The sequence below is a fragment of the Podarcis vaucheri genome (assembly GCF_965113315.1).
Source record: "Podarcis vaucheri genome assembly, chromosome: 7".
Lineage (NCBI taxonomy): Eukaryota > Metazoa > Chordata > Lepidosauria > Squamata > Lacertidae > Podarcis > Podarcis vaucheri.
This window is the reverse complement of record NC_138765.1, coordinates 6,575,068-6,599,210: the sequence shown is the minus strand read 5'-3', so window position 1 is coordinate 6,599,210 and position 24,143 is coordinate 6,575,068. Positions and strand designations below refer to the sequence as shown.

Sequence of the window (24,143 nt, the reverse complement as noted above, 5' to 3'; positions counted from 1 at the left end):
TCTTAACCACCATCAAACCCGTCTCTTCTTGAAACTTATTCTTCTCCATATCTGTCAGGTTTTTCCCTAAGACTTTAGTTTTTTGTTTATTCAATTTAAATCCAGCTACCTGGCCAAATTGTTGAATTATCTCCAACACCTTTTTCGTGCTAGTGTATGGCTCTTGTAAAGTCAGAACTAAGTCATCTGCGAAAGCCCTTAACTTGTAATGTTTTGCTCCGACCTGTACACCTTTAACTTGCTGGTCCTCTCTAATCATGTTCAGCAACACCTCCAGGACCGAAATAAAAAGCAATGGGGAAATTGGGCACCCCTGTCGTGTTCCTTTTTCTATCTTAAGTTCCTCAGTTATTACATTGTTTACAATCAGCTTAGCTTTTTGTTCGGAATATATTGCACCCATACCATTCTCAAAACCTTGTCCTACCCCCATCCCATGAAGGTTCTTTTTCATAAAACTCCAAGAAATGTTGTCAAAGGCTTTCTCCGCATCCACAAATATCAAAACTGCTTTAGTATTTATGTTCACCTCTAACTTTTCCAAAATGTCTATTATATTCCTAACATTGTCTGAGAGGTGTCTCTTTGGGAGAAAGCCTGCTTGGTCTCTATGAATCTTTTCCATCAATACTCTTTTGAATCTTTTTGCTAAAATGTCTGCAAAAATTTTGTAATCCACATTGAGTAACGAGATTGGGCGGTAGTTCTTCAATTGAGTCTTTTCAGTCTCTGTCTTTGGTATGAGTGAAATATATGCTTCTTTCCACGATTCAGGTGCCTTTTTTCCCTCTAAGATCTCATTACAGACATCCTTTAACGGTTGTATCAACCATTCCTTTAACGATTTGTAATATCTGGAAGTCAGTCCATCTGGCCCTGGAGATTTGCCCAATTGCATGTCCTGAATGGCACCCTCTATCTCTTGTTCTGTTATTCTCTGGTTTAGATCCACCTTACTTTGAGGAGAGATTTTTTGTAATCCATGTTTATTAAGGAATTTATCTATGTCTTCTTCATTTTGTAATCCTTGGGAATAAAGTTTTTTGAAATAACTCACAAAACAGTTTCTTATCTCATTTGGTTTAGATATGGTCCTTCCATCCACTTCCAAACTTGAAACTGTATTTAATTTCTGTCTTTTCTTGAGTTGCCATGCCAAGAGTTTACCACATTTGTCTGCCGACTCAAATGTCTTTTGTCTCATTTGCTTTATTTTCCACTCTATCTCTTGGTTCATCAATTCCATATATTGTGTTTGATACAATTTAATCTCCCTCAAAATCTCCTGGGACTTTGGTTTTGACCTTAATTTTTTCTCTCCTTCTTTTATCTTTTCCAAAATTTTTTCTCTTTTCTCCTTCTGCTTTCTCTTCTTTATTGAGTTTTGTTGAATCAAAAACCCTCGCATCACAGCTTTACTTGCGTCCCAGATCACTCTTCTTTCCACATCGCCCCTTAGATTGATTTCAAAATAGTCCTTTAAGGTTTTTTGGGCCTTCAAGTGGAACTCTCTATCTCGAAACAGGGTGTCATTCATTCTCCATCTAAACTGACCAGTTGTTGTAAGTTTCATTTCCATCTTCACGGCGTTATGGTCGGAGCAGGTTTTTGGGCAGATTTCTACCTTCTTAATCTTCGGAGCCATTCCACTAGTAATCCAGATTTGGTCGATTCTGGTCCAGGTCATCTTTGCTTGGGAGAAAAAGGTTCCCTCTCTTTCAAGAGGGTTCCTTGTTCTCCAAATGTCTATTAAGTCCATATTTTCAGTCATTTCAAAAAAAGTCTTCGGGAGTCTCCCTTCTTTAGTGAGTATCAGTCTTTGTGTCTTGTCCATATTTGTAGAAACTACACCATTCATATCTCCCATGATTATCGTGTTATATTCCAAATAGTCCATCAGGGTTTCATGAAGTTTTTTAAAGAATTCTGCTTTACCTTCATTTGGTGCATAAATCCCAATTATCAAAAATTTTTCTCCTTGTGCTTGAATCTCCACCGCTAAGTATCTTCCTTCTTCATCTTTAAAAATCATTTTTGGGGCCCACTTCTCTTTTACATAAATCACAACTCCTCTTTTTTTCACTTTGTCCGACGAGATAAATTCTTGTCCCAATTTTTTATTCATAAGCAGTCTCCTGTGGGCTCTGGTTATGTGAGTTTCCTGTAAACAAATCACGTCCAGTTGTTCTCTGTACAAAATGTGGAATACTTGTCGTCTCTTCAAAGGCATGTTCATCCCATTACAATTCCAGCTAAGGAATTGCAGGGCCATCTTGTTATTTTTCTGGTATTCCTCCAACTGCTCCCAATTGTTGTTCCTCCTCTGTTGGTGGTGGAAGGTTCTGTCCAAATGAGAGGTTCAAGATATCTAATACACTCCTTTGCTCAGCAATTGGGTCTACAGTTCCTTTCTGTAGATCTTCTTGATTTTTATGCAGGAAGCTGTCTTTATCCTGTGTCGTCTTTATTTTCACCTTCTTCCCCCTATAGTCAAAGGACAGCCCCTGTGGAAATTCCCACCTAAAACGAATGTTGTTCTTCTTGAGCAGGTAAACCAGGTCCTTATAAGAAGCTCTCAAGTCCAGAATATGTTTAGGGATATCTTTAAAGATCTGTATCGGTGAATTCCCAATTTGTAAGGCCTTTTCAAAATGCAGTCTTAATATTTTGTCTCTTTCCTCCTTCGATCTCAAGGTGATCAAGCAGTCTCTCGGTACCTTTCTATTCTGTCTTCTGCCCAGTCTGAATGCCGTTGTGATTTTGATTTCGTCTTCCTCTAAGTCTTCCCAAGCATCAGCAAACTCCTTCGTTAAAAAGTCCGTGAGATTGTCTCCTTCGTCCTCTGGAATTGATCGTAATTTCAGATTCCTTTCTTTCCTTTGTAGTTCCCACAGTGCCAGAGTTGCATCGTGGTCATAGACCTTCCTGGCAATCGGTTCTAATTTTTCCTGAGTCTCTCCAGCAATAGTTCTGGCTTCCTCCGCAATTTGACGTGTGGCAGAGTTCTCTTGCGTAAGCTTATTTATAGATTCTGTATTCAAATCAAGTCTTGCTGTCAAGTCTGTCAATTTCTGTGAGTTCTCTGTCAATTTCTTAGTGTTCTCTGCCGTTTGCTTTGTTAAATTCTCCAGGGATTGATTTATCTTAAGAAGGGCTTGCGATACTGCATCCATGGAGACTGCTGTACCTCTTTCTTGTCCTGTTGTCACTGTAGAAGTTATTCCTGAGATCGAGCCTCTTTTCTTGTGTTGCTGCAGCTGTTGTTGATATTGCCTTGTCTTGGCTCTCGTGCTTATCTCGTCTGCTGGGCCACTCATATCCTGGCCACATGACCTGGAAGCTGTACGCCGGCTCCCTCAGCCAATAAAGTGAGATGAGTGCCGCAACCCCATAGTCGTCCACAACTGGACCTAATGGTCAGGGGTCCCTTTACCTTATTAGGATTTCTTTTTATGCGTCTGCGTTTTGTAACACTCATGCCACCCTTCTGCACTGTGTAAAGCTTCCAGCCTTATCTGACCCTAGAAGGGCTGGTGATGTTTTGAGAAAGAGAGAGGAGTTGAACTAGCATCCGAGTGAGAACTCGCATATCTCCTCAAAGGTCTTTGACATCTTTTGGTACCAGGGAAGTCAGATATAGGATTGAAATGTCAACAGTCCCATGGAAGTCCTGGTTGCCATGGGCATGGTGTCAAAGTGAGACATATGAGACCCAAATGACCTGGGCACTCTTGGACACAGCAAGGTAATTTCAGAGGAGTCGATATCCGCATGAAGCCACATGTCCCATGACCTGTAACATTTTTTGATGTTTTATGAGTCTTCAGTGTTGTGTATACAAGTTTCTTCTTACGTCTTTTCGAAACAGCCGTTCTGCAGAACAACTGGTTAGCAAGGCTCTCCTATTGCAATAGTTTGCATAAACCAGGTTCCTGCAGGATAATAATAATAATAATAATTTCTTATTTAAACCCGCCCATCTGGCTGGGTCTCCCCAACCACCCTGGATGGCTTCCAACAAAGTATTAAAATACAGTGGTCTGTTAAACATTAAAAGCTTCCCATTAAAAGATTGCTCTCATTCTCTTGGTTCTGAGTTTTTGTTTAAGGTGTTCCCTCCCCTGGGTAACGAACTGGTGAGGTAGAAGCAAATTCTTACCACACGAACAATTCACATACTTGCCACACGAACAATTCATAGAATCCTAGAGTTGGAAGAGACCACAAGGGCCATCGAGTCCAACCCCCTGCCAAGCAGGAAACACCATCAGAGCACTCCTGACATATGGTTGTCAAGGCTCTGCTTAAACACCTCCAAAGAAGGAGACTCCACCACACTCCTTGGCAGCAAATTCCACTGTCAAACAGCTCTTACTGTCAGGAAGTTCTTCCTAATGTTTAGGTGGAATCTTCTTTCTTGTAGTTTGGATCCATTGCTCCGTGTCCGCTTCTCTGGAGCAGCAGAAAACAACCTTTCTCCCTCCTCTAGGTGACATCCTTTTCTATATTTGAACATGGCTATCATATCACCCCTTAACCTCCTCTTCTCCAGGCTAAACATGCCCAGCTCCCTTAGCCGTTCCTCATAAGGCATCGTTTTCAGGCCTTTGACCATTTTGGTTGCCCTCCTCTGGACACGTTCCAGTTTGTCAGTGTCCGTCTTGAATTGTGGTGCCCAGAACTGGACACAGTACTCCAGGTGAGGTCTGACCAGAGCAGAATACAGTGGCACTATTACTTCCCTTGATCTAGATGCTATACTCCTATTGATGCAGCCCAGAATTGCATTGGCTTTTTTAGCTGCCGCGTCACACTGTTGGCTCATGTCAAGTTTGTGGTCAACCAAGACTCCTAGATCCTTTTCACATGTACTGCTCTCAAGCCAGGTGTCCCCCATCTTGTATTTGTGCCTCTCATTTTTTTTGCCCAAGTGCAATACTTTACATTTCTCCCTGTTAAAATTCATCTTGTTTGTTTTCACATATTTCTATTGCTATTAACTTTGTATAGCACCCTTGATCTGAAGATGCCAGCATGAGTAGGGATGCTCACAGTGTTTCCTCTTTCAGAGCCTCGAAGCTGCAAATTGGTGGTGCTCCTTTTCTTCTCCTGCTCTGGAGGTTAGGATATGAACCAGTGGCTTAAAGATCGTGGAATGGGGTTCTGATTAAACTTCAGGCAGATCTCTCTGACAGTAAGAACTGTTCAACAGTAGAGCAGACTCCATCAGAAGGTGATGTCCTCTCCTTCTTGGGAGGTTTTTAATCAGATGTTGGGTGGCCATCTCTCATTGAGATTCCTGCATTGTCAGTAGTTGGACTAGATATCCTTTGGGGTGACTTTCGACTCTGCATTTCTGTTCTATTCTATTCCTGATTGCCATAGTCATCCTCAGCGTGACCAGGATGGTGGCAGTGTCTGCTTGAAGCGCTTCCTTTTAAAAGACGACTGAAGGCGGCCCTGTTTAGGGAAGTTTTTATGTCTGACGTTGTATTGTTTTTAATATCCGGATGGAAGCCGCCCAGAGTGGCTGGGGAAACCCAGTCAGATGGGCGGGGTACAAATAATTTATTTTTATTATTATTATTATTATTATTATTATTATTATTATTTTATTTTATTTTATTTTTATTCCTGGTATGTTCTGAACACACACAGAGCACGTTTGCGATAAAAGGCCATAGTCTCAACCTTTCGTCTGTGAGAAGCTTAAGTCAAGTGCTATCCTCTTAGAATCCTAGAATCCTAGAGTTGGAAGAGACCACAAGGGCCATCGAGTCCAACCCCCTGCCAAGCAGGAAACACCATCAGAGCACTCCTGACATATGGTTGTCAAGCCTCTGCTTAAAGACCTCCAAAGGAGGAGACTCCACCACACTCCTTGGCAGCAAATTCCACTGTCAAACAGCTCTTACTGTCAGGAAGTTCTTCCTAATGTTTAGGTGGAATCTTCTTTCTTGTCGTTTGGATCCATTGCTCCGTGTCCACTTCTCTGGAGCAGCAGAAAACAACCTTTCTCCCTCCTCTATGTGACATCCTTTTATATACTTGAACATGGCTATCATATCACCCCTTAACCTCCTCTTCTCCAGGCTAAACATGCCCAGCTCCCTTAGCCGTTCCTCATAAGGCATCGTTTCCAGGCCTTTGACCATTTTTGTTGCCCTCCTCTGGACACGTTCCAGTTTGTCAGTGTCCTTCTTGAACTGTGGTGCCCAGAACTGGACACAGTACTCCAGGTGAGGTCTGACCAGAGCAGAATACAGTGGCACTATTACCTGCTCTTCATTTTCGAAGTTGAGCAGTTAAGCAAACACTCTGCTCCTTGCACAAGTGTGTGCATACAGAGTGAGAGACAGAAAAACATATAAAGGGACCCCTGACCATTAGGTCCAATAGTGGCTGACTCTGGGGTTGCGGCGCTCATCTCGCTTTACTGGCCGAGGGATCCAGCGTACAGCTTCCGGGTCATGTGGCCAGCATGACTAAGCCGCTTCTGGCAAACCAGAGCAGCACACGGAAACGCCGTTTACCTTCCTGCCAGAGCGGTACCTATTTATCTTCTTGCACTTTGACATGTTTTCGAACTGCTAGGTTGGCAGGAGCAGGGACCGAGCAACGGGAGCTCACCCCATCGCGGGAATTCGAACCGCTGATCTTCTGATTGGCAAGTCCTAGGCTTTGTGGTTTAACCCACAGCGCCACCCGCGTCCCAGAAAAACATATACAAAGCAACAATTGATGCGAGGGGTTGAAATGCTTGTAAAAATACGTTGGTGGTTCAGGAAACCCTATCAGGCTCCTCAATGGTCAGAAGGATGGGTGAACCCCAACCAAGGAGAAGTGAAGTAAAGGCACTTTAAGCAATGGTCGTTTGTTGTGTTGCAACCGGGTTCCCTAAACAAGCAGCAACAGGAGCAGGAGGAAGAAGCCCTATGCAAGGCAAATCTGGATTTCATACACCCCTAGGATTGGGGGTGTGTGTGTCCTAAACGCCATGGGTCCGTCATTTTGCAAGGTGAGGGGAGTTGCATTGCTGTGGAGTGCAAGAAGGTGTAAGGCTTGTGGGCAAATTCATTTCTCCAACCCACGGAGAACCCACACTGATTGTAAGGTGGGAGAAGCAAGGTTATATAGGCAGATCTAAAGGATACTAGATACAGTGGTACCTCGGGTTAAGAACTTAATTCGTTCCGGAGCTCCGTTCTTCACCTGAAACCGTTCTTAACCTGAGGTATCACTTTAGCTAAAGGGCCTCCTGCTGCCGCCCTGAAATTTCTGTTCTCATCCTGAAGCAAAGTTCTTAACCTGAGGTACTATTTCTGGGTTAGCGGAGTCTGTAACCTGAAGCATCTGTAACCTGAGGTGTCTGTAACCTGAGGTACCACTGTATATAAAGTTTATTTGATATACAGTCGAACCTCGGTTTTTGAGTGTCCTGGAAGCCAAATGTTTTGGTCTTCAAATGCTGAAAAACTGGAAGTAATTGCTTCCATTTTCGAACGTGCCTCAGACACAGCTTCTGCTGCGTGTTTTTCCATTTTTTTTTCTTTTGTGCCTCAGTTTTTGAATGTCTTCCAGAATGGATTATAGTTCTACATGGCGATACAAATAGTTATATGTAAGTTTACCTAGAGCTTCCACATATCACAAGAAGGGTTCTCTTTATTTGGGAAAATAGGAAATATGAAAAGGAAAATGCTTTATTAGGAGGAAAAAGTAATAATAATAATAATAATAAAAATTTTTATTTATATCCTGCCCTCCCCAGCCGAAGCCGGGCTCAGGGCGGCTAACAACACTAAAATAGTGCAACATTATAAAAACATCATAAGAATTAATTAAAATCAAAATTGATGGCAACCATAAACGAAAGTATTGTAAAGATTGCCAAAGGAGGGAGTCAGGCTGTGCCCTAACCAAAGGCCTGGTGGAACAGCTCTGTCTGGCAGGCCCTGCGGAAAGATGTCAAGTCCTGCAGGGTCCTAGTCTCTTGTGACAGAGCGTTCCACCAGGTTGGAGCCGCAGCCGAAAAAGCCCTGGCTCTAGTTGAGGCCAGCCTAACCTCTCTGTGGCCTGGGACCTTCAAGATGTTTTTATTTGAGGACCGTAAGTTCCTCTGTGGGGCATACCAGGAGAGGCGGTCCCGTAGATACGAGGGTCCTAGGCCGTGTAGGGCTTTGAAGGTTAAAACCAGCACCTTAAACCTGATCCTGTACTCCACCGGGAGCCAGTGCAGGTGGTATAGCACCGGATGAATGTGATCCCGCAGCGAAGACCCCGTAAGGAGTCTCGCTGCGGCATTCTGCACCCGCTGGAGTTTCTGGGTCAGTCTCAAGGGCAGCCCTACGTAGAGCGAGTTACAATAATCCAGTCTGGAGGTGACCGTCGTGTGGATCACAGTGGCTAGGTCAGGGTGAGAGAGGTAAGGAGCCAACTGCTTAGCTTGGCAGAGATGAAAAAATGCCGCCTTTGTTATAGCTGCAATCTGTGCCTCCATGGAGAGGGAGGTATCGAAGATTACACCCAAACTCTTGACGGACGGAGCTGGCACTAATTGCACCCCCGCAAGAGATGGGAGTTGCCCCCTCAATCCCATATCGTCCCGTCCCAGCCACAGGACCTCTGTCTTCGAAGGATTTAACTTCAACCGGCTCCCACGTAACCATCCAGCCACAGCTTCCAGACATCTGGTCAGTGTGTCTGGGGCCGAGACAGGATGGCCATCCATCAACAGATAGAGTTGGGTGTCATCGGCATACTGATGGCAGCCCAGCCCAAAACTCCGGACAAGCTGGGCGAGGGGGCGCATAAAGATGTTAAAAAGCATCGGGGAGAGAATCGCACCCTGAGGCACTCCACACACCAAGGAGTGGCGGGATGACAGTTCCCCCCCAAGCGCCACCCTCTGTCCCCGACCAGAGAGAAACGAGCGCAGCCATTGAAGGACTGTGCCCTGGATCCCCACGTCGGCAAGGCGGTGGTCCAGGAGTTCGTGATCGACCATGTCGAAAGCTGCTGACAGATCTAGAAGAATCAGCAGCCCCGACCCGCCTCGATCCAGCTGTCTACGGAGATCATCTGTTAGGGCGACCAGAGCCGTCTCGGTCCCATGACCAGCGCGGAAGCCGGACTGGAATGGATCCAGAGCCGATGTTTCATCCAGAAACCTACCAAGCTGTTCAGCAACCGCTCTCTCAATCACCTTGCCCAGGAAAAGTAAAAAAAGCAAGAGAGTAACGCCATAGGGAACGGGGTCAGGAAGAGGCAGGTGCGGTTTTAAGGCAGTGTTTGGGCTCAGAGTTCAGGTCTCAGTCCTTTCAAGGTGCAGTTTACACCAAAGTAAAACCAGGCTGGTGCCCGGAAAGTTTGTTGCAGAGCCTCTCCCCCTCCGGGTCTTTCGTGCTCCTCCTGCTTGTTTCCGAGGGAGGGAGCAGCTCAGAGGCCAGCCCAGAGGGTCCCCCAAATAAGGCCCCCCCTTCTGGGTGCAGGCCATGCCCGGGGCTCCGGCTTTGCAGAGGGAGAGAGGAGGAGCTGGGGCGCCCGGCTCGCCAAGGGTTAAAAGGAACGGAGCTGGATTCCTAGAGAGGAGGGGAAATACGTGGGGGATGCGGTCCTCCCGAGCAGAAGCCCCTCCCACTTTCCCAGCTTCCTCCATGCAAGAGGGGGAGGTGGCTTTCGTCTCCGCTGCAGGAGCTGCCTCAGTTTCCCTTCAGGGACCTGGTGAGTTTCCTCTCTTTTCTGCCTTAGGGTGCACTGGGGAGAAGTGGGGCGGGTCCATGGGGAGCCTGCTCAGCTCCTGCAGGGGGATCCCCAAGTCAGGGATAAGAGGTTCTGCCCCCCTTCCTCTCTGCAAAACCAGGGGGGCTGCAAGTAGCAGGAGGTCTGCAAGTCTCTTCTTCCTTTGCATCAAGACGCCACTTGCTCCCTTGGGGAGGGGGGGGGCTTGAGTCAGGAAGGAAAGGGCAGGCAAAGGAACCCCGATGGGATTGAGGAAACAGTCACGTTCATTAACGCAGGTGGCAGCCAGATGAACACATTTGGAGGTAGAAATAAATGAAGTCCTTCTATGTTGCAGTGTGCAGTTATAATAAAAAATGATTATTATTATTCTTATTATTATTATTTGTGCCCAACCCATCTGGTTGGGTCTCCCCAGCCAATCAGGGCAGCTTCCAACAGAGATTAAAAATACATTAAAATGTCACACATTAAAAACTTCCCTGAGCAGGGCTGCCTTCAGATGTCTTCTAAATGTCAGGTAGTTGTTGTTCTCTTTGACATCTGGTGGGAGGGCGTTCCACAGGGCAGGTGCCACTACTGAGAAGGCCCTCTGCCTGGTTCCCTGTAGCTTTGCTTCTCGCAGTGAGGGAACCACCAGAAGGCCCTCGGAGCTGGATCTCAGTGTCTGGGCAGAACGATGGGAGTGGAAATGCACCTTCAGGTATACTGACCCATGGAACTCCCATCCACAGGAGGATGTCTTGAGAAGAGGATGAGGCCAATTCAGGGAGGAGCAGAGGGCTAGCGATGGCTCCAGGCCCCCACAGTTGGGGGCAGCCATGCAGGGGGAGAGAGTTGCCCTGGGCTCCAGCCCTGCTGGTGGGCTTCCCAAAAGATGCCCCAGGTTGGCCTCAGTGAGAACAGGAGGCTGGACTGTCTTCACTCAAAAGGTTAGCACAGCCCAACCTGGTGATAACAGAATAAAGAATGCAAGGAGGGAGCTGCATGGACTGGGTGGGCACAGAGGAATGGGGAAGGGAACCAGCTGGGGAACCCGCAAGGGAAGGCGGCTCTGGGCCAGGGGAGGGGTTTGGGGGCAATGAAGAGTGGTCAGAGGGAGAAGTCTGGGAGGAGGAGGTATCTGAAGCTGAAGAGGTAATGGGGCTTAGTGAGCGGGGGAATCTGTGGCAGAGAGCAATCTAGATGCAGAGGCAGCAGATTGGGATGAGGGAGGCCAAGAGGTAGGGATGATTCTGGCTGGTGAAGAGGAATAGGGGTCTCCCCTCCTCCTGTGACAAGCTCTTCCCCCCCATCATAATAATCAATTACGTGATATCCACCCAAAATTCCCATGGCACATTAAAACAGTAAATCACAATATTATGAAGAGTATAAATTTATTTATAATCCTGCCAACCTAGCAGTTCGAAAGCACCCCAAAGTGCAAGCAGATAAATAGGGACCGCTCTCCAGCGGGAAGGTAAACGGCGTTTCCGTGTGCTGCGCTGGTTCGCCAGAAGCGGCTTAGTCACGCTGGCCACATGACCTGGAAGCTGTCTGCGGACAAGCGCCGGCTCCCGGCCTCTTGAATGAGATGAGCGCGCAACCCTAGAGCCGGTCACGACTGGACCTGATGGTCAGGGGTACATTTATATGAAATTATTACAATCACAGCAAGATGGCAAATCCTATCTCTCTTTTTCTAACACTGTCCTTTGGTCCCACCCACCTGTTCTTTGGCCAGGTGAAGCTCTGGTCCTCAGGTGGGTGGCCAGGTAAAGATCTGGCCCTCAGAATAACGAAAGAGGGACCCGCCCCAATAGTCTTGAGAATGAGGGAGATTGCAAGTGCTGCAACATGAGGCAGAAGCAGGAAAAAATGTGCCCTGACATTTGGGCGTGGGAAGGACCCCCCACTATTGCCCTGGGTCCCAGTTACACTTAGTACAGATGACTCACTCATCCATTCTGACTTCCTTCCTTCCTTTATTTTTTAAGGAAAGCTCAGTCTGAGTTGTGGTGCAGTCCAGCCCTGGTTCCTAGCAAGACTCATCCACGCTTGCCCAGGGAATATTTCTATTCACCTCCCTGTGTATCAGATTTACTGGTATATCAGAAAAAATATATTTTTAGGATTTGCTAAAACCTCTCATTAGGACAGGCAGAACTTGGCAGAACTTTCGATTTCTTGGAAGTGTCCTGAGAACAGAGATGGATGAGCAAGACTCAGCTGGGCCTGAAGCAGCAAGACTTCATTCCATCCAAACTCTTAGCCATGGAGAAATCTGGGGAAATTCTGTCCAAAGGATCTTGGGTGAGGAGGACACCCTCCGCTCAGATGTGCAGAGCCAGCAGCTCAGGCGGCTTTGCTACCAGGAGGCCAAAGGACTCCGAGAGGTTTGCAACCGACTTTACCACATTTGCCGTCAGTGGCTGAAACCAGAAACCCACACAAAAGCTGAGATGCTGGACCTGGTGATCTTGGAGCAGTTCCTGGCTGTCCTTCCACCAGAGATGGAGAGCTGGGTGAGGGAATGTGGAGCGGAGACCAGTTCCCAGGCGGTGGCCCTGGCTGAAGGTTTCCTCCTGAGCCAGGCAGAGGAGAGAAAGCAGGCAGAGACAAAGCAGGTGAGAGAGACTTTCCTCTGGATACTCCCAAGGGGCTCCGAACTTGAGGGAGAGTATCCCCCAATTCTCTACTAATTTTGTCATCCATTTTTTGGAAAGCATCCGAAGAATGATATCTGATACCCCTAAAGTTTTTGTGTCCTTTGCCATTCCAGTTCTAATCTAATTCTTTTGAATGCTTGTTGCTCTTGCAGGGGAAGGATCAGTTTCCAGAAATGGGTCTGGATTCCTCTGAGGTAGAGAGAACTCTGTTGAACTCCAGAGAGAGGCCACCAGGTAAGGAGGAAGGAGTTTTTTCTCCCCCATTTTGTCACATTATGTTGTTTTTGAAACTAATGTGTGAGTTTTCTACATCTTTTTTTTGGAGAAGACATGTGAAGCCAAGAGCCCAGAGAAAGGGTGATGTATTTTTGCACAACTAATAGGGATGCGGGTGGCGCTGTGGGTAAAAGCCTTAGCGCCTAGGGCTTGCCGATCGAAAGGTAGGCGGTTTGAATCCCCGCGGCGGGGTACGCTCCCGTTGCTCGGTCCCAGCGCCTGCCAACCTAGCAGTTCGAAAGCACCCCTGGGTGCAAGTAGATAAATAGGGACCGCTTACTGGCGGGAAGGTAAACGGCGTTTCCGTGTGCTGCGCTGGCTCGCCAGATGCAGCTTTGTCACGCTGGCCACGTGACCCGGAAGTGTCTCCGGACAGCGCTTCCCCCCGACCTCTTAAGTGAGATGGGCGCACAACCTTAGAGTCTGTAAAGACTGGCCCGTACGGGCAGGGGTACCTTTACCTTTACCTAATATGTGAAATGGTTACCAACGTCCACGTTTACATGGCTACTCTTACTTTTTGTAAGGCCCACCTATAGTTTTCCTTCTGAGTGAAGCATGCACTTACCTTTTTCTCTCGTAGGAGACCGAACGATGCCAGCAAGACCTGTTTCTCCATCTTTTCTCGGTGGCGAAGGGGAAACTGCCCCTGTGGAAGCAGAGCAGGTAGGAGGAAGGAGCCATTTGGGGAAAGGGGATGTTATGGACGGGTTGGACACAGAGGAAAGGTGGGAGGAACCGCCAAGGAAAGAAGGGTTGAATGCTAAAATCGCCTTCTAAGCAGTTTCCACACCACACCAAACAGTGGCCAGGATTCACCCCATCAGTCGCACAATGAGGCTTTCCCCCTCCCATTCCCTGGTCATTGTCCCCCTGCACACCTTGAAGTTGTCTATAGGGCATCAGGAGGGTCCTCCCCACCTGGCAAGAACAGCACACAGGGAAAGAAGGAAGGGGATCCTTCCATGTGGCAAATGGGGATGTGTCCATAATGAAATGTGCAGAAGAAGAATCCCATTAAAACATCAGAGCAAAGTGTAAGAGTTCACCTTGATGTTTTCTAAGAGGACAACCTTTTTCTTTTTCTTTTAGTGTCCAGTGTGCTTTGAAGATGTAGCTGTGCATTTCACAGACGAGGAGTGGGCGTTGCTGGATCCTGACCAGAGAGCTCTGCACAAGGAAGTCATGGAGGAGAATCGTGGGATCTTGGACTCTCTCGGTAAGGCTTCCTCTTGGATCATCCTATTTGCTTTGAAATTCAAGACATATCTCCATGGGAGGAACCTCTGATTTTTTGATGGGGGTCAACAGCACCACCTGCAGTACCTGGGATGTTAACACTCCCACAGCAAGCCTTAGTTGGAAGACTATTGACTGCTTTCCCTGTGAATATTCTTCCTCCAGTTCTGCCTTTTCAAAGCATGAAAGCCAGCCAGATGGGCAGGTTATAAACCATAAAATTATTACAATTATCATCATCATGCCTACCCCCTTCCAAGATGGCTCCCCTTTTGCTCTTGAAGGGCTGGCCTGTCTGCAGCCCCACAGCCTCCCATCAGGGCTCCTTCACCAGGGGCAGCAGCAGAGGAAGGGCCTCAGGAAAGCAGCCATGACTCCAGCAGGGCTGGGAACCCTCTGGCCAGATGCAGAGGAGCAGGAGGAGAAGGAAGGCTGACCCTTCTCCTTCCCCTCATAGGGACAGGGCTGCCAGAGGTGTAGGGTGCTGAGCAGGGGGAAAGGAGCTCAGCTGAAGAGCCTCTGGGGGAGATAAGATACCCCTCCGTATTTTCCCCAGGATCCTCTAAACTGCACAAGGCCTTCTTAAATGTAGGCTTCAAAGTTATTCAGGAAGTTCAAGTAACTTTTTTTAAAAAAATATATATTAATAAACCAATCAAATCACATTAGTTCCAAATTACAAAGCCGAATTTTAAATTTTTGTTGGGGGTACCCATGCTTCGAACTCAGAAAGTGATCCAAAAAGGGATCCAATCATCTCTTATTTCTGCTGCTTTGATGTTCACAGTTCTGTCCATTTGATGTTCACAGTTCTGCCCATTCATCTCTTTGTTGTTTTCCTTTACAAATACAGTGGTGCCTCGCAAGACAAAATTAATCCGTTCCGCGAGCCTCTTCGTCTAGCGGTTTTTTCGTCTTGCAAAGCAAGCCCATTAGCGGATTAGCGCTATTAGCGGTTTAGCGGCTATTAAAGGTTTAGCGGCTATTAAAGGCTTAGCGGCTTAGCGGCTAAAAGGCTATTAGCGGCTATTAAAGGCTTAGCGGATTAGCGGCTAAAAGGCTATTAGTGGCTTAGCGGCTTAGAAAAAGGGGCAAAAAAGCGAAAAAAAATTGGAACACTTGCAAGACGTTTTCGTCTTGCAAAGCAAGCCCATAGGGAAAATCGTCTTGCTAAGCAGCTCAAAAACGGAAAACCCTTTCGTCTAGCGGGTTTTCCGTCTTGTGAGGCATTCGTCTTGCGGGGCACCACTGTAATCATTCAATCTTCTTGTTGTTATCGTATTTTTTTCCTTTCTTTATAACCTCTGAAAGTCTCCACAAGCGAGTTGAAACAAACGTTGTTATAGTCCTGTGTGGATTTTCACATTAATCCAAAAATCATATTCAGACGGCAGACGCCATTTCAGCCCTTCCATAGAAAACAGTCTTAGCGTCTGCTCATTAACGTTTACAGACTTGTCGTTCCCACATTGATCTTTTCAGAGGGTTCTGCCAGATCACACACAGAGTCAAGTATGATAGCAAAGCCATGGCTTCCTCCCCCTCTTGATCGTCAATCCTGCAACAAAGCCTGCCTGTCATGGCTGATCCCTTTTTAGAACTGCGTCATTCCAAGAGCCTTCCATTCCTTTCCAGATCTTCCACAAAACAAAGCCTTTGGTTAATAATTCATTTCCACACAGTTCATTACTATCTCTCGTTATCAATTATTGCAACGGTTCTTCTTGGGGGGGGTTGTTAGGTAATCACATAGAGGAAAAAATAAAAGTCCCCCCCCTTTCCACCCCGTTCCGACATACCGACATCTTTGATGTATCTTCTTGATATATTTTCCTGTTGAATCCAGCCCGTCACTCAGCTTCACAGAGGTCGCTTCAGTTAGCAGTCGATACTCCCTTTCTTTACTCGAAACATGTGCATTTGCTGCTCTCTAATTGTTTATTTTTAGCTCCTGCAACCAGGTCGCAGGTCGCGGTCAGAAGTAGCGTCCGGGAGAGCGAAAAACCCACACGAGTGCTGTGTGTCTCGTGCCCCCACACCTTCCTTCTTTCGAACTCGGGGGTGATTTATAGGCAACCGCAGACAAGGCAGTGTTTTCCCAATCCCCCTGGGAAAACTCGGGAGGCTAATTACTCCTATATTAGCCTCTTAATTACCGCGTGTGAGCCAGAGAGATGGTATTGTCGGCCATCTTCAAATGCACCCCTAGCGGCCCCCCAGGAAGTTCAAGTAGCTTCTGTCAGATTTTTTGTTTCAGTTCTTGCTTCTTTCTGTCCTGGGTTGACCAAAGAGATGAGTGAACCCTGTAGGAAGACCTCACATCTAACTCCCTTCAGTTCTTCCTGGGTCACAAGCATTAATTAGCACTGCTCCATAATTGGTGGTTCCATTGCTTCCTGAGGCTCCAATCTGTTTCTCTCTCAGTTGCAGGTGGTGATGAATTGGAGCTGAAGAACGAGGGAAACCACGACAAAAGCCACACAGTAGGGAAATCATGTCCATATTCAGAGTGCAGAGAGAGCTTCAGTCAGAGCTCCCATTCCACTTCAAATAAAATAAATCCCTTTGAGAAGAAACACTATCAGTGCTTGGAATGTGGAAAGAGCTTCAGTCACAGAAACAAGTTCACTGTCCATCAGAGAATTCATACAGGGGAGAAACCCTATCAGTGCCAAGAGTGTGGAAAGAGCTTCAGTCAAAAGGGCAGTTTAACTACCCATCAGAGAATTCATACAGGGGAGAAACCTTATCACTGTTTGGAATGTGGAAAAAGCTTCAGTCAACAAGGTCAGCTTACTGTCCATCAAAGAATTCATACAGGGGAGAAACCTTATCAGTGTTTGGAATGTGGAAAGAGCTTCACTTGGAAAATGAGTCTCGTTTCCCATCAAATAATTCATACTGGAGATAAACCCTATCACTGCTTGGAATGTGGAAAGAGATTCAGAATAAAAAGCCATCTCACTGTCCATCAGAGAGGTCATACAGGGGAGAAACCTTATCAGTGCTTGGAATGTGGAAAGAGATTCAGAATAAAAAGCCAGATCGCTGTCCATCAGAGAATTCATACAGGGGAGAAACCTTATCAGTGCTTGCAATGTGGCAAGAGCTTCAATCAGAGCAGCCAGCTCACTTCCCATCACATAATTCATTCCGGGGGGAAACCATATCAGTGCTTGCAATGTGGCAAGAATTTCACATGGAAAATAAGTTTCACTGCCCATCAAAGAATTCATACTGGAAATAAACCCTATCACTGCTTGGAATGTGGAAAAAGCTTCAGTCACCAAGGCCATCTTACTGTACATCAAAGAATCCATACAGGGGAGAAACCTTATCACTGCTTGGAATGTGGAAAAAGCTTCAGTCAACAAGGCCAACTTACTTTACATCATAGAATCCATACAGGAGAGAAACCCCATCAGTGCTTGCAATGTGGCAAGAGCTTCAGTCAGAGCAGCCAACTCACTTCCCATCACAGAATTCATTCTGGGGCGAAACCATATCAGTGCTTAGATTGTGGAAAGAGCTTCACTTGGAAAATAAATTTCATTTCCCATCAAAGAATTCACACTGGAGATAAACCCTATCATTGCTTGGAATGTGGAAAAAGCTTCAGTCACCAAGGCCAGCTTATTGTACACCAAAGAATTCATACGGGGGAGAAACCCTATCAGTGCTTGGAATGTGGAAAGAGATTCAGAATAAAAAGCCAACTCACTGTCCATCAGAGAAGTCATACAGGGGAGAAACCCTATCAGTGCCAAGAGTGTGGCAAGAGATTCAGTAGCAGAAGCTACTTTACTGTCCATCAGAGAATTCATACAGGGGGGAAACCCTATCAGTGCTTGGAATGTGGAAAGAAATTCAGAATAAAAAGCCATCTCACTGTCCATCAGCAAAGTCATACAGGGGAGAAACCCTATCAGTGCTTGGAATGTGGCAAGAGCTTCGTTCGTAGTGGCCATCTCATGGACCATCAAACAATTCATACAGGAGAGACACCCCATCAGTGCAAAGAGTGTGGCAAGAGATTCAGTAGCAGAAGCCAGTTTACTGTCCATCAGAGAATTCATACGGGGGAAAAACTCCATCAGTGCTTGGAATGTGGCAAGAGCTTCGTTCGAAGAGGCCACCTCTTGGCCCATCAAACAATTCATACAGGAGAGACACCCCATCAGTGCTTGGAATGTGGCAAGGCCTTCAGAAGAAAGGGCAGCTTAACTTCCCATCAGAGAATTCATAAAGGGGAAAAACCTTATCAGTGCTTGGAATGTGGAAAGAGTTTCAGGGAGAGAAACAAGCTCACTGTCCATCAGAGAATTCATACAGGGGAGAAACCCTATCAGTGCCAAGAGTGTGGAAAGAGCTTCAGTCAAAAGGGCAGTTTAACTTCCCATCAGAGAATTCATACAGGGGAGAAACCTTATCAGTGCTTGGAATGTGGAAAGAAATTCATTGTGAAGGCCAAACTCACGATCCATCAAAGAATTCACAGCGAGGTGAAACTATTTCAGTGCCAATAATGTGGAAAGAGCTTCAGACACAGGGCCCGCCTCGCTTCCCATCAAAGAACTCACATTGAGGGCAAATTATAGTAGTGGCTGTATACAGATAAATTTTAGGAGCCCTTAGTTTGTATGAGGTGAGAATTGCAGTTGGGTTCTTTGCCAAACCTGGTGGCCCATAGCTATTTCTACTACGTACCCAGAACTGTGACTTGCAAGTTCTTGGCCAAGGTGTTTAATGCCGCCTTCACACTTTTTCTTGGCAGATCAAGAAGAGCAGGTGACAGCAAAGGTCGTAAGGTTTTTAGCTGGGAGAATTAGAATAAGAGGCACTATCTGACTATTGACTCAAAACCCTACAATGTATTTTATATAACGGACTTTTAATTTTTATTCTTTGCATATCGTATTGTTGTTTTATTGGTATGGCAAGTGGCTGACACAAATAAAGATCTATTCATTCATTGAATATTTTCTTCATGTCATGCCTGGGGTGAGGGATAAGAGTGATTTGGCAACACTGATGAGGTTGCTGTCCATGCTGAACTTTCCTAGGAAGGACTTGGTGTAAAAATTGTGATAGCTGATTGAATATTAGATATTATAGATTTTCATTCTGTTCGAAGTGTCCTAGTACGTATTGCATTTAGCCTTTTCAATAGAATATATTAGGCATGATTTTTGTATGCCTGCATTTTGTAATCCCCATGCCACCCTCCTGCACTGTGTAAAGCTGTGATGTGTATATTGCCTACCGCTTCCAGCCTTATCTGACCCTAGGTGATGTTTGGGGGAAAAAGAGAGAGGAGTTGAGCTAGTATCCGTGTGAGAACTCACATATCTTCTCAGGGGTCTTTGACATCTTTTGGTACCAGGGAAGTAAGATATGGGATTGAAATGTCAACAGTCCCATGGAAGTCCTGGTTGCCATGGGCATGGTGTCTAAGTGAGACGTATGAGACCCAAATGACCTGGGCACTCGGGGACACAGCAAGGTAATTTCAGAGGAGTCGATATCCGCATGAAGCCACGCATCCCATGACCTGTAACTTTTCTTGATGCAAGTGGAAGAGTGTTGTGGCATTTTATGAGTCTTTGTGTGCTGTGTATATCATCTTTCTTCTGATATGCCTCCTGGCAGCCTATTCGAACTAGCAATTCTGCTGAACAACAGGTTAGCAAGGCCATCCTATTGCAGTAATTTGAATAAACCAGGTCCCTGCAGGATGCTGAGATTGCTCTCATTCTCTTGGTTCTGAGTTTTTGTTTCAAGTATTCCCTCCACTGGGTCACAAACCAGTTATGTAGAAGCAAATTCTGATCACATGAGCAATTCAAATACTTTATATTTTCCTTCTGTGAGAAGCTTAAGTCAAGGATTCCCTTTCTGCTGTCCTCCGATTATTCACTATGGGCGTATGCCAAGAGGAAATAATTTTATCCATGAAGAAACAGAGTTCTTGGTTCATCCCACGCCAAAGGGAGCTGGGAGCAAGAGAAGGACAAGTTTGTTTGCTTTAGGGTCCTCCAGGATATCCCTTCAAAGATGGAAGGAAGAAGATGAAGGCAAGAGCTAAGGGCAGGAATGCGTTAAAGAGGAAATAGAATCTCATAGCATTGTTTCAATAAAATTTTGCATCCCAGGTACAAAGTTTCCATGCTCATTTCTGTAGCTTGATTGTTAGGTTGGAGAAGCAAGATTATATAGTGACATCTAAAGGGTACTAGACAAATTTTATTTGATATACAGTGGAACCTCGGGTTTTTAGCATCTTGGAACCTGAATGTTTCAGTTTTCAAATGTCAAAAACCTGGAAGTAATTGCTTCTGTTTTCGAATGCGTCTTGGACGTTGAAGCGCTTCCACTGCTTGTTTTTCCATTTTTTCTTTTGCACCTGAGTTTTCAAATTTCTTCCGGAACGGATTGTAGTTCTACATGGTGATACTAATAGTTTATCTGGAGCTTCCTCATATCAAAAGAAGAGGTGTTTATATTTGGGAAAGCAGCAAATATTAAAAGGAGAATGCTTTACAGTGGTGCCTCAGGTTACAGACTCCGCTAATGTGGAAGTAGAACCTCGGGTTAAGAACTTTACCTCAGGATGAGAACAGAAATCGCATGGTGGCAGCAGGAGGCCCCATTAGCTAAAGTTGTACCTCAGGTTAAGAACGGACCTCTAGAACGAATTAAGTTCGTAACCCGAGGTACCACTGTATTAGGAAGAGAAAATAAGAGAGTAACGCCGAAGGAAATGGGGTCGGGAAGAGGCAGGTGCGGTTTTAAGGTCTCGGTCCTTTCAAGGTGCTGCTGGCATCAAAATGAGAGCCAGGCTGGTGGCGAGGAAAAGGCCCGCCAGGAGGATGTCCTTGCAGGACCTTTCGTGCTCCTCCTGCTCCTGTTTCCGAGGGAGGGAGCAGCTCAGAGGCCAGTCCAGAGGGTCCCCCAAATAAGGCCCCCCCTTCTGGGTGCAGGCCATGCCCGGGGCTCCGGCTTTGCAGAGGGAGAGAGGGGGGAAGAGAGGATGAGCCCGACTCGCCAAGGGTTAAAAGGAACGGAGCTGGATTCCTAGAGGGGACCGGAAATAAAGGGAGGAGGTTCTCCCCCATCCCTTCCTGCAAGGAGGAGGGCTGTTGTCTCAGCTCCTTCTGGGATCCGGTGAGTCTCTTTCTCTTCTGTTTAGGTTGTCTTGGGGAGATGGGGGAGTCCCCAGGGGCAGGGCAGCCAGGAGGGTCCCCCAAGAAGAGAGAGAAGGGGGCCTGGGGAGCTCCGCTTTGCAAGGGCTCCAAGGAACAGCGCAGAAGGCCAGCCACGAGGGCCAGGGAGTCATCCTCCTTTGGGACCCCCAGAGTCATCTAGCCCAACCCGCGACAGCGCAGGAATCTCTTGCCCAACCTGGGGCTCGAACCCGAGACGCTGAGGTCAAAGGGACTCATGTTCTACCAACGGAGCTCCCCTGCCTTATTCGGGTATATTTCTGCAATCCGCGTGGCTCCTCCTAAGCTTCTCAGGGAGAGAAAATGTGAGCTTGGTTGGCTCCACCTTGCAAGGGTTAAAAGGAAATGAGCTGCATTCCTAGAGAGGACAGGAAATAAAGGAGGGACGAGGTCCTCCCGAACAAAAGCCCCTCCCGCTCCCTGCAAGAGGGGGAGGTGGCTTTCGTCTCCGCTGCAGGAGCTGCCTCAGTTTCCCTTCAGGGACCTGGTGAGTTTCCTCTCTTTTCTGCCTTAGGGTGCATTGGGGAGAAGTGGGGCGGGTCCATGGGGAGCCTGCTCAGCTCCTGCAGGGGGATCCCCAAGTCAGGGATAAGAGGTTCTGCCCCCCTTCCTCTCTGCAAAACCAGGGAGGCTGCAAGTATCAGGAGGTCTGCAACTCTCTTCTTCCTTTGCATCAAGACGCTACTTGCTCCCTTGGGGAGGGGGGGGCTTGAGTCAGGAAGAAAAGGGCATGCAAAGGAATCCTGACGGGATTGAGGAAGCAGTCACGTTCATGCAGGTTAATGTGCAGCTAGACGGACACATTTGGAGGTAGAAATAAATGAAGTCCTTCCATGTCACAGTGTGCAGGTAGACCCATGGAACTCCCATCCACAGGAGAAAGGGGTGGCCACCAAGCCAGATGCCTTGAGAAGAGAATGAGGCGAATTCTGGCTCCTGGCCCCCACAGTTGGAGGCAGCCATGCAGGGGAAGAGAGTTATCCCTGGGCTCCAGCCCTGCTGGTGGGCATCCCAGAAGAGGCCCCAGGTTGGCCTCAGTGAGAACAGGAGGCTGGACTGTCTTCACCCAAAAGGTTAGCACAGCCCAATCTGGTGATAACAGAATAAAGGATGCAAGGAGGGAGCTGCATGGACTGGGTGGGCACAGAGGAATGGGGAGGGGAACCAGCTGGGGAACCCGCAAGGGAAGGCGGCTCTTGGTCAGTTGTGGGGGTTTGGGGGCAATGAAGAGTGGTCAGAGGGAGAAGACTGGGGGGGGGGGAGGTGTCTGACGCTGAAGAGGTAACGGGGCTTAGTGAGCGAGGGGAATCTGTGGCAGAGAGCAATCTAGACCCAGAGGCAGGAGATTCAGATGACGGAGGCCAAGAGGTAGGGATGATTCTAGCTGGTCTCCCCTCCTCCTGTGACAAGTCCCCCCCCCCATCATCATAAAGAATAACTTTATGTCCACCCAGAATTCCCAAGGCAGATTAAAAAAGTATATTACAATATTAAGAAGAGTATAAAATTAATACCATCACAGAAAGAAGGCAAATCCTGTATCTCTCTTTTTTAAACAATGTCCTTTGGCCCCACACACAAGTTATATGGTCCCACCCACCTGTTCTTTGGCCAGGTGAAGCTCTGGCCCTCAGAATAAAGAAAGAGGGACCCACCCCAGGAGTCTTGAGAATGTGGGAGATTGCAAGTGCTGCAACATGAGGCAGAAGCAGGAAAGAAATGTGCCCTGACATTTGGGGGTGGGAGGGACCCCCACTATTGCCTTTGGTCCAGATGACTCACTCATCCATTCTTCCTTCCTTTTATTCCTTCCTTTATTTTTTAAAGAAAGCTCAGTCTGAGTTGTGGTGCCGTGCAGCCCTGGTTCCTAGCAAGACTCATCCACACTTGCCCAGGGAATATTTCTATTCACCTGACTGTGTATCAGATTTACCGGTATATCAGAAAAATATATTTGCTTTTTGGGATTTGCTAAAACCTCTCATTAGGACAGACAGAACTTGGCAGAAGACATAGGGACTTTTTTCGATTTCTTGGAGGTGTCCTGAGAACAGAGATGGATGATGAGCAAGACTCAGCTGGGCCTGAAGCAGGAAGAGGCCATTCCATCCAAACTCTTAGCCATGGTGGAATCTGGGGAAAGTCTGTCCAAAGGATCCTGGGTGAGGAGGACACCCTCCATTCAGAGGTGCAGAGCCAGCAACTCAGGCAGCTTTGCAACCAGGAGGCCAAAGGACCCCGAGAGGTTTGCAACCGACTCTACCACCTTTGCCGTCAGTGGCTGAAGCCGGAAAGGCACACGAAAGCTGAGATGCTGGACCTGGTGATCTTGGAGCAGTTCCTGGCTGTCCTTCCAGCAGAGATGGAGAGCTGGGTGAGGGAATGTGGAGCGGAGACCAGTTCCCAGGCAGTGGCCCTGGCTGAAGGTTTCCTCCTGAGTCAGGCAGAGCAGCAGGTGAGAGAGACTTTCCTCTGGATACTTCCAAGGAGTTCCGAACTTGAGGGAGAGTATCTCCCAATTCTCTACTAATTTTGTTATCCTTTTTTTGGAAAGCACCCGAGGAATGATATCCGATACCCCTAAAGTTTTTGTGTCCTTTGCCATTCGAGTTCCAATCTAATAGTTTTGATTGCTTGTTGTTCTTGCAGGGGAAGGATCAGTTTCCAGAAATGGGTCCGGATTCTTCTGAGGTAGAGAGAACTCCGTTGGATTCCAGAGTAAGGCCACTGGGTAAGGAGGAAGGAGTTTTTTCTCCCCCATTTTATCACATGTTGTGGATTTTGAAACTAATCCGTGAATTATTCTCATCTTTGGTGGAGATCACAGGGGGCCAAGAGCCCAGAGAAAGGGGGATGTATTTTAGGATAACTAATATGTGAAATAGGGACACGGTTGGCGCTGTGGGTAAAGCCTCAGCGGCTAGGGCTTGCCGATCGAAAGGTCGGTGGTTTGAATCCCCGCGGCGGGGTGCGCTCCGTTGTTCGGTCCCAGTGCCTGCCAACCTAGCAATTT

General features: G+C 47.0%; 2 protein-coding genes across 12 annotated transcripts in view; both read left to right on the top strand.

The window, feature by feature from the left end:
* The window catches only part of LOC309536738 (uncharacterized protein), a 30,484-nt gene extending 11,444 nt beyond the window's left edge, over nt 1-19,040 (top strand). The window contains exons 1-6 of one of the 3 annotated variants that reach the window (XM_082230979.1): nt 9,594-9,723; nt 11,932-12,350; nt 12,545-12,626; nt 13,252-13,334; nt 13,761-13,887; nt 16,332-19,040. In XM_082230979.1, the coding sequence (XP_082087105.1) occupies nt 9,609-9,723; nt 11,932-12,350; nt 12,545-12,626; nt 13,252-13,334; nt 13,761-13,887; nt 16,332-18,433 (2,928 nt within the window). In that variant the 5' untranslated portion in view covers nt 9,594-9,608 and the 3' untranslated portion in view covers nt 18,434-19,040. Of the gene's footprint in view, nt 1-9,593; nt 9,724-11,667; nt 12,351-12,544; nt 12,627-13,251; nt 13,335-13,760; nt 13,888-16,331 lie in introns of those variants that run through there. The other 2 variants (XM_082230981.1, XM_082230980.1) reach the window with 2 other exon arrangements.
* LOC309536746 (uncharacterized protein) overlaps nt 9,791-24,143 on the top strand; it is a 27,315-nt gene continuing 12,962 nt past the window's right edge. The window contains exons 1-3 of one of the 9 annotated variants that reach the window (XM_082230999.1): nt 9,791-10,046; nt 21,941-23,585; nt 23,780-23,861. In XM_082230999.1, the coding sequence (XP_082087125.1) occupies nt 23,187-23,585; nt 23,780-23,861 (481 nt within the window). In that variant the 5' untranslated portion in view covers nt 9,791-10,046; nt 21,941-23,186. The other 8 variants (XM_082231002.1, XM_082230994.1, XM_082230997.1 and 5 more) reach the window with 8 other exon arrangements.